The sequence below is a fragment of the Oenanthe melanoleuca genome, chromosome 2, assembly GCF_029582105.1.
Source record: "Oenanthe melanoleuca isolate GR-GAL-2019-014 chromosome 2, OMel1.0, whole genome shotgun sequence".
NCBI lineage: Eukaryota > Metazoa > Chordata > Aves > Passeriformes > Muscicapidae > Oenanthe > Oenanthe melanoleuca.
The window spans coordinates 115,727,758-115,737,702 of NC_079335.1; the positions used below are offsets into that span (position 1 = coordinate 115,727,758).

At 39.0% G+C, this 9,945-nt stretch overlaps 1 protein-coding gene across 1 annotated transcript in view; it reads left to right on the plus strand.

Annotated features, from left to right (window-relative positions):
• HIBADH (3-hydroxyisobutyrate dehydrogenase) overlaps window positions 1–9,740 on the plus strand; it is an 81,534-nt gene extending 71,794 nt beyond the window's left edge. Inside the window, exons 7-8 of the mRNA XM_056484598.1 lie at window positions 3,427–3,583; window positions 8,740–9,740. Coding sequence (XP_056340573.1) covers window positions 3,427–3,583; window positions 8,740–8,898 — 316 coding nt within the window. The 3' untranslated portion in view covers window positions 8,899–9,740. The remainder of the gene's footprint in view (window positions 1–3,426; window positions 3,584–8,739) is intronic.
• The last annotated feature ends 205 nt before the right edge of the window (window positions 9,741–9,945 follow it).

The window sequence follows — 9,945 nt, forward strand, 5'->3', positions numbered from 1 at the left end:
TTTTATTCTCATGCTGAGTTTAAACGTAGTCTTAGTCTCTAGATGTGGTTTCTGTGAGTACCCCTGAGCTATGGATGTAAGACACAAGCAGAAATGAGAGTTGACAGAGTAGAGAGGAGCATGTGCAACAGGCTGAGGAATAATTCGCCCTGGACACATCCCCACTGCAAAGTTTAGAAAGAGTACCTTGAAAAAGAGCTCCAAGGTGTGGTTCTGCTGTCTTTGGCATGGAACTATAGCTAAGTCTCATGAAGGTTAGGAATGACGCTAGAGAACGCTTACCTTGTTTAAAACACCAATGACAAAGTAATTTTTAGCTGTGGTAGAAGGGTTGTAAGGTTCTGCTTGAATATTTGCACCATTATACAGTGTTCACCTGAAGCACATTGAGATGGGAAACTCAACAGTTCAGCTACTTCAGTTGTTGCACCTTAAAATGAGAGCAGGATGTATCTTTCTTGTGAGACGCTGTTTCTATTTCTGTAGCTGTTCCAGACTGAGCTTTTGGAGGAATGTATGAAAAATTCAGGCTGAGACTTTATTAGAGCTCAGCAAAACTTGAATTTTGACCACTGGTGTGAAGGGATCTTATTTTAACTTTTTTTTTTTTTTTTTTTTTTTTTTAGTATATGCATCTATTGCTTAGTTTCTGCTATTCATTTCATTAGGAATGTTATTGAAGAAGCATTGATTTGAGGGAGCAATTGTTTTTGTTCTATTATAAATACAGTTAATACATGGGCTTCTTTTCTGCTTATAAGGGAGAAGAACATTTTGGTAATTGTAAATTCACACGCGCATGCACAAGCTCTTGCCACGTCCAATGGCAAGTTGTTATGGGGACTGGCAGACTGTCATCATTTTGATAGCTTGAGCAGTATATCTCCTGAACAGCTATGGAGCTCTTATGCAGAGAGTATCGTATGTTCCCAGCCAATTTACAGGGAAACAGCAATAACATTTTATCATGGTTGAGAGCCCAGTAGCTGCTTCCTATTAAACTTGCCCTTTCAGATACCTGTCTTGGATTAATTTGTTGATTTCAAATGGAAACTCAGTCTTCTCCACTGAAGCATGACTTTCTAGGATAGACTCTTGCTGAATGACAATTACTGTATATTCTGGCTGGTTTCAGACCATTACAAGCTTTGGGCACAGTGGAAGACAGAGGACTTCTTCAGTAACTGATTTTAATATATGTCTAATTTTAACTGTCAGTTATATATGCACCAGTGGATGAATCTTCAGAAAGATGAAATGCAAAGCACTTCTAACTTGCTCTTATTAATGATACACTTGCTGCAAAGGAGAAAAAAAAATAGGTTCAGGTCTCCTGAAGAGAAGCTGCATGGTGTTTAAGAGCAATGAATTTTGAAGAAGCAGGGATACAAACTGACACTATCTTCCTTTTTCTTTTCCAGGAGCAAAAATATGTCAGATCTAGTGCAAGACAGTATTTTACATATCTGTATAATACATGCATATCTTTTAAAGTATACTTTCACAGAGAGGTAGTTGAAGCACTATAAAAAGAGCATTCTTTGGGAGGGTTATATGTGTTTTGAAATAATAAGCTCTCTGTCTTGCAGTATACTCACAGCTGTAATTGCAGTCCTCTCCATGCAGCTGGATATGGCACAAGCAGGCACTACATTGGTAAAAATACTGATCTGGATGTAACAATGATAAGGAAACAGACAAGTCAAGAGGTTTGTTTGGGGAGAAAAGAGCAACCTCTGTGTATTTGAAAGCTCAGGCTTTGAATGCTCCCAGTGTGGGTTTTTTGATTACAACAATTGAAGCCATTATTCAGAGTGGCTTTTGATGAGGGCTTTTATGGTGAGGATTTTGATGCACTATGCACAATAAAAATACAATTCAAATACTGGGAAAACATACTGGTGCTGAGAAATGCAGTTTATATTTTTAATAAAGTATCATTATAAGCATTCAGTTAAATCAGAGGGTTGGAAAAAAAATGGGGATGAGCATAAAGCTTGATCCCATTTAGGCCAACAGAGACTTTCCATTGAATTCCAGAGGCTGCTGCAGCAAATCATAAATAAGAGTGCACTGCAATACTGCTAAAAAGCTATCTGAAATACAGAAAACTGTCTTGCTTTGCATTAGGAGGGCAGACTTGCAGGACACAGTGCCACTAAGGGAGTAGGAGCCATGCTGTATGGCCGACTGTCTTAAATGTAGTTTTTCAAATCCAGGATGCCTACTGGAATAGATAGATAGACATGCTTTTTAGCAACTGTTCCATTGGTAATGAGCTTTGCTCATCTACAGATTAAAACCTTGCATTCTACAGTGCCTGAAAGCATTGTTAGGCTATGGGGATCTGCAAAACTGTGGTGTGAGAACTAACATAAAAAACATTAAAATCTATTTAAATAAACTTTAAGGTTGTGCTGTACTCCTTTTAAAATGTCCTTTTCTCATCTTGAATTGTTACTGGAGGTAGTTCCCTTGCTTTTTCTTTTGTCCTGTGTGTAGCTGAACATTTGTACAGTGCCTGATAAATTGCTGCTACTTGTCCTTGGTATTAATGCAATTAATGTAAAATTACACTTGCAACTTATTATCAGCATAAATGTGAATTCATAGGAGGGTTAATTTCTTATAATATTGAAGAATTTTCAGGGTCTGCACTGAGCAGCAGTTTATGCCATCATCTCCATGGTGGAACAAATGACGTTTCTACTTGGACAAGCTTTGTTTTATCGGGATCAGTAACCTTATCAGCAGCTGACCCAGAACTATAATATATGTTTGCAAATAGATAACATATGTCACAGTGAAATGCAGACTTGCCTCATAAGCAGGAGCATATAATGAAGATTTAATAATGGCAAAGATAAGAATGCACAGCTGTATGCGACAGTAATGTTTTTTTGAGAAGTGCAGCATTTTTATTCACATTATTAGAGCAGAATCAATTTTGTTATCTTGTTTACTTCAGAAATGCACTACTGTTCACATATAAATGCATCACACAATAATTTTCATGTTGCCACACTTGCTTGTGAATTTTTTGCTTTGTTCAGAGAATATTTTGATGTGAAGAACAAGTATGTGACCTAGTAGGTAGCAGAACAGAAAATGTCTTTTAGTAATTGAAATACAAGGTAACTATTATTCTCAGAGGACCTTTAATTTGCTTGCACTTTCAGAATTGCTAGGTGAAGTGGATTTGCTGAGTGCAAAAGGAAAGAAGCTTGGAAAACCTACTGCTTAAATGGCGGATTGATGCTCTTTAATTTAAGATACAGCATCCCTGCCCCCAATATCAATACTCTGTCATTTTTCATGACTTATAATAAAGGGAGAGGAATGATGGTAGGGTCCTAAGATATAAAACAAGTCACCCATGTCTTGTGCATTTTGACATTAACACTTCTCTTCTTTGACCTTCGACAGATTAGGCCTTGACCCAAAGCTGCTGGCCAAAATCCTAAATATGAGCTCAGGTCGCTGTTGGTCAAGCGATACGTACAACCCTGTTCCTGGAGTGATGGAAGGAGTGCCCTCAGCTAACAATTATCAAGGTGGCTTTGGAACAACACTCATGGCTAAGGTACATAACCACTTGCATGTCAAGTATGTGCAGTGCTTCTCTCTGGGCTTCTATCAGTGAAAATTTGTGATTACAGGATAATATATTGGTTATATATGAGATTATATGCATTATCTTTTTGAGCTCTGCCTTAACAAAGGAGTCCCAATGGACTTGTGGCTGTAGTGAGTGTTCGGCAAGCCATTTAGATGCCTCTTGCAAGCTGTTCTAGAATTTGGGAGCCTAAGTTCAAGAGAGAATTCAGGGAAATCCAAGTGACTTAATTAGGTGCTGATAGTGGCTTAACCATCTCAGTTTTAGGTCCACTCTCTTCCACATACCTTTAACTGTGCTGCTGGACATGCTCTCTGGCAAGCCCTTCCTTGCTAAGCCAATTGCTTGTGTGCTTGTCCTTCTGCCTAAGGCCATCTGGAATGCAGAAGGAAACCCATACCACCACAGGCTGATCTCCTGCAGATTTCTGCACCATTCTGTGAGCTCTCCTGTACTGTCTTAGCTGGTGACAGAAGAAGGGCTTCTCATGAGTAAATACCTAGTAATCTAAATTGCTTGTCCACAAAGTGGGAGATCTGGGGTTTACACCCTTCTCAGCAGTAGGAAGTTGAAAACCTACTGTTATGCCATCCTGGGAGAATGCACTTATTGCCATGCTCTTGGCTTTTCCAGGAAAAGTACTGTCCTGAGTCACTCTGTGGTCAGGAAAGCAAAGCTTTTAGAGGCCAAAGGAAAGTAGGCAAGGAGGTCAGAGCTCTGCATCCCACTGATAGGACACACAGTTGGAGGAGGGAGATGTACAACTCTGACTCGTGAACTACTTCTGCACTGAGCACAATGGTCAGCTCTGGAAGAGATGTCTCATCTAAGTGCAGGAAATAATTTCACACTGAATAACCATTTCATGGCAATACTGTCCTGAGGGAGGCATTTGAGTTCATACAGGATAGGTTTTATGCATACCAGTTTATTGAGTGCTCCAAACTGTCCATTTTCAGCTCTTCCATGTAAGTGGAAATGTAGCACTTAAAACAGCATTCTCAAAGCTGGTGAACAAACTCAGATATTACCATGCAAATGTCCAAAGTGCTGGAGCTCCTGTATGTAATACCTGCTTATTGATACTGTTCATGTCATTTTGCAGTTGATTTAGGACAATTGGTGCATTTGCACACTCAATGAAATTAGCCAATTTCTCTTCAGAGCAGGTCCAGAGTGTTTTGCATGTGGTAGCACCAGAAACTTTGCTAATGCTGCATGGCTCACATCCCCTCAATGGCTGCTACATTTTATGTTAATGAACCAATGGCCAGGAACTTTCGTTTCTTGGAGTAATATGTTAAAATACTGAAAAGTAGAGATTTTTACATTGTGTTCATATCATTGAGGACAATAAGGTGTTGTTTAAATTACAGATTTATAAAAAGCATTAGGTTATTGCTTGGAGTTTGCCAGGCAATTAGAGATAAGCAACTTGATCTTGGCCCCCTCTCAAAGCTTGTTGCCGTGTTGTGTGTTGTTTTCAGAATCTGTTCTGCCTGTTGTGCCATGTTTCACACTGCAGTCTCTATTCTCTTGATTGGTAGCTCTCAATCTTGTCAGAAGAGCCTCACAGTATAAATGCAATGGAGGCACACATTTTCTTCTCTCCCTTTCAAGTTTCTTTCTAAAGGGTTGGGTTTTTTCCTTTGGTTTGCTTCTAAGAGGGACCTTCATCTCCCCTGGAAGATGCCCTGAAAGATCTTTAATTGAAGAAATAGCTGCTTGGTTTGTGCCTGTTGAAACTGCCAGCTTTTGGTTATAAAGCATCAATGATAACCAGGAGAGAGCTCCTCTGAGAGATTTGTAATTGCTGTTCACATCTTCTGACTTGCCTCTCCTGACAGTCCTGAAGACTGCCTTCTTTAGGCTGGAATCCTCAGTAAGCAGGAAAGAAAATTAAATTCTTCTCATGCCTCTTGAACCATGTTCTGTTATTCTATATAGCTGGAAGATTTCTTGAATAAGTAGCCAAGACAGCTGATCATGTTCAGGCTGTTCTTTGGTGTAGTGGTGACCCCTTCTAAGACACTGCTTTTTAGTTTGTATCATCCTGATGTGTGACATACTGTGAGCTTGTGAATTGTTCGAGATGGGGACTCTTTTATGGAAAATGCAGAGCACAATTTTGCCACTTAAGAAATAAAAAAAAATCTATTCAAAAGAGAAAGAGATAGGTAAAACTCTAAGGTTGAGGAGAAAATATTCTACAGTGAAAATACCTAGGAGTACCTCAGTAACAGTCACTAAACACTGTTACTGAAGTTCAAGTTCCTGCTCACATATCAGAGATGGTGGAAATCAAAGGCTTTCTTAAAAATATTTTGTCAGCAAAATCTCTCAAAGCCGGAGGATCCTTATTTTAAGTGTTTGGGTCAGAAAAGTTTGGAGACACTTCTGAGAAGTTCTTTGGTCTTGAAATTTGATACTGAAACATACAATTTAGTCAATGTAATGTGAAACCTTCTCTAAAGATTTTGCATTTTTAAAAATCTAGTTTAGTGTATCACACCATGTTTGTGTCCAAGGCATTGGCGGGCCAGAAGTTCCATCTTTCACTGACAGCACAGTTGCAAATTAAATGTCAACTTTGGATCCTGAGAAGAGCTAGATTTATATCATACTTCTCTTGAGTCATGTCAAGACAGCCTCTGAGCTTTATTCCAAATGGCAGTTTCATTTACATCAACTGCAAAATAAATTTAAGGAACCAGGTAATTCCAAAGTGGAAGACAATTGTGAAAGTGAATCTGTTTCCCTATTCCAAGCTGAGGAAAAATGTTGGAATATTCAGTGCACTGAGATATTTGGAAGATGTCAGTTCCAAAGACTATGAGAGAAGCCATAAACTATGCTCTCAATTTTACTTTCCCAAGTAAATCAGCAAAGGGAAATTTCTTTCAGAGTTGTTTTGTACTATTTCCCTTGAGGAATCTCCAATCTCAAGTGAAAATGTGCAAAATACTTCACAATCTGAAGCAAAAGATAAGCTTTACTTACATTTTCTTGGGTTTTTTCCTTCAAAGCTCTAATTTATAGGATGTAGTTTTAAAAAAGCAAAACAACCTTCCTGGACTTCAGTCAGGAGTCCTTGTCCATACTGAAATGTTATTGAGTGTTTCAACCATCTTGGAGCCAGACTTTCAGTACTGACATGAACAGAGCTACTTTACTGCTTTGGTTTAGGAATGCTATTCCCCAATTTAGTACTTCCACAAAAAAAATCCTGTGACTCCCCCTCCAGTCAGTGATACAAGAGGCAGAGATCATGGGTTGAAATAAGAACTATTTATGTGAAGCAGCCATAAGAACACAAACAGTAGCAGCAACAATACTAATAACAAAAGAGTGTATGATTTAAATGCAAAACACTCACCAAGCCCAGGACAATGAAAAACAATGGTGGACAGACCCATGCACCACACTTTCCTACAACCAGAAAAGAGCATCCTTTCTTCCAGGAAGCCAGAGAGAGTTCCTTTCCCCACCCCAGGAATGACACAAGATGGTACCAAGCAACATTGAAGTCTTGGTGATGGCCACATGGTGCAAGGCTCCACCCCCTCACAGCTGCTGCAAAAAATTAACCCTGTCCCTTGCCAAAATCAGGACATTTATGAAATTGTATTTGTGCTGGCAGTCCGTTCAAAAATTTCAGGGATTGTTTCTGTGAATGTCCCTTCAGAGAGAAATAGATCACAGTCACCACTACCAATACCAAGTACTTCCACTAGTTTGGAGGTAGATGATTTTGCCATTCTAATATTCCATTTCGTGAGTTAATCTTTCTTGAATAAAATTAATAATATGGGAACAGATTGCACAAAGAGGATTCATATATGTCATGAAATATCTTATTGTATGCAGGTTAAAGTAAGTATTCCTAGATATGTCAGCTCATCAGTCTTTCAGCAGAGAAGAAATGATCTGCCCTGATGCAGATGAAAACTATTTTGGATCCTGTGACATCTGATATGTATGTTTTTCCCATTTTCCTGGAGCTTGAAGTCATTCGAGGGTAATAGGAAAAGTAACTATAATTCTGATTTGTATCAGAATGACCTTTATAGAGCCGATTTACAGATCGAAGTGACATTTAGAGAGTAGAGTAAGATCTTGAATTTCCTTGTGCTAATTCAAATCCAGACACACAGAAAGTAAAGACCTGTCTTGTAAGTCATCCCTGAGAAGTCAAAGGTGCTCTCAGCAGCACTACAGTCTTTCAGTTCTTCTGTATCAAGGATGGGGACCATCTGTCAGAGTAGGGGAAGAGCGTCTTCGCTTACAGGCTTGCAGAGCTGTGGTGAAGAAGGCTGTAAGCTAAAGTTACTGGGGGAGGGGGAAGCTGCATTGCTCCCACTCCTACCAGTTTGATGCCACTGACAGCAGTAGGTGTCCAGAGCTTGGAGATGGATTGCAGGTCCAGCAGGAGAGCTCCTGAAGAGCAGCACAAAGGAATTACAGCCACTCCAGCTGGCTTCATCAGGACTTCATCAGTTTAAATGACCCTATGCAAATGCTGTGTGTGCATGTCTACAGAGACATGGTGGCATGACTCCTCTGACTGGGGTGTTGGAGTGGAAGGATTCAGGCTCTATGTCAGTGACCAGCTGGACTGCATGGAGCTTTACCTGGGGATAGAGGGGGAGCTGACTGAGAACTTACGGGTCAGGAGTAAAGGGAGAGTAGGGACAGGTGACATTATAGTGGGGACCTTCTGTAGCCCATCTGACCTGAAGACTGAGCAGATGAGACAAATAGAGACAAACAGGATCCATTATGAGGAGAAAGTCTGAGTCTTGCTACCAGGTTATATAGTGATCTATAATCTTAAAATTCCTACTGTTCATAAGGCAAAGTTTGAGGGTTTTCTATTGAATTCCATTTAATTACTGTCTTAAAAAATAAAAACTACACAAAACCTGCTTCTTCCAGGTCTGAAATTTTAAGGCTGGAGTATTGTACTTGTTGCCAATAGAATTCTTGTTACAGTGGAAGCTAAATAACCTATAATATGTACATAGCAGTTTATGTCCTTATTGTTTCCCCCCTGACTTTTTCTCTTTTTCTTTCTTTCCATTCTTCCTCTCTGACCTTTTCCTCTCTCTTCTTGCCCCCCACAGGACCTTGGCTTGGCCCAGATTTCTGCCACCAACACAAAGACACCAGTTCCTTTGGGCTCCCAGGCACATCAGATCTACAGGATGATGTGTGCCAAAGGCTATGCCATGAAAGACTTCTCAGCTGTGTTCCAGTTTTTACGTGAGGAGGAAAGCTTGTGAGCTGTCCTTTGGAAATGGACACAATTGCAAGCCACATGTTTTTTTATCCTTACAGCTCATTTGGGAAGTTTGTGGATTTAATCAAGTACTGTGCATCCTGCTCCCATACAGATTAATCATCTTTGGCTGTCCAGATCCCAACGAGCTTCTGAGTTCCTCTATAATTCTTGAAAAAGCAAGCAGCAGGGAAGGGATTGTTTGGCAATTAGCCAACAGCAGAGTCCTTTTTTTTTTTTTTTTAAGAACCATAAAATTTTTTTTTTCACTAGATGCAATAATAAATATTTTTTTATTAAACACTTAACTGTTCACATATAAAATAACTTACGTTATGGCTACAGACTTAGTTGAATCATGAATAATAAGAGAATGTTTTATTGCAATTTTATCATATATAGTGATCTACTAAAATTGAAAATGTATACCTTATGGAAAAAGGGAATATATGTTCAATGAAGAAGCACATCTTCAGATGGTTGTTTGTTTTTTTTTTTGAACCTACTAGCCTTGAGTTGATAAGAAGTTAATTTTTGCTGGGGTTCAGGTTGCAGATTAAGTTTGTAGGCATGTGTTCTAAGTGGAAAGCTGTTACACCATGTTTACCTGATAGGCTTAGGTCGAATAATATAGAATGTGTGTCCCTCTTGTAAAGCTCCGTTACTGTATTTTGCTAACCCAATTTTATATTTTCTTGTATTCTGTCACGCATTTTCAGAACTCAAGATCAGCACTTACCAGAAGTTCTAACAAAGTGTACATTTGTTTTAGGTACTTACTGAAGTATTTTAAATCTAAACAAACCCCATTATTTTGAAAAGAAATAAAATCTATACTGGTAAATACTTGCTGCATGATTATTTGCTTTTTGTTTTGGTCCAGTCTTGTACACACAGTATTAACCAAAACTTACACTAAGTGGTCTTATTTTTTAATTTGCTAGGTTTTCTACAGATTATCAGATCATCTTGCAAACCCAGGCCTTTTAAAAGCTCTTGGTATGAAATGCAGACTGTAATATATTTACATACATATTCCCTTAACCATTCA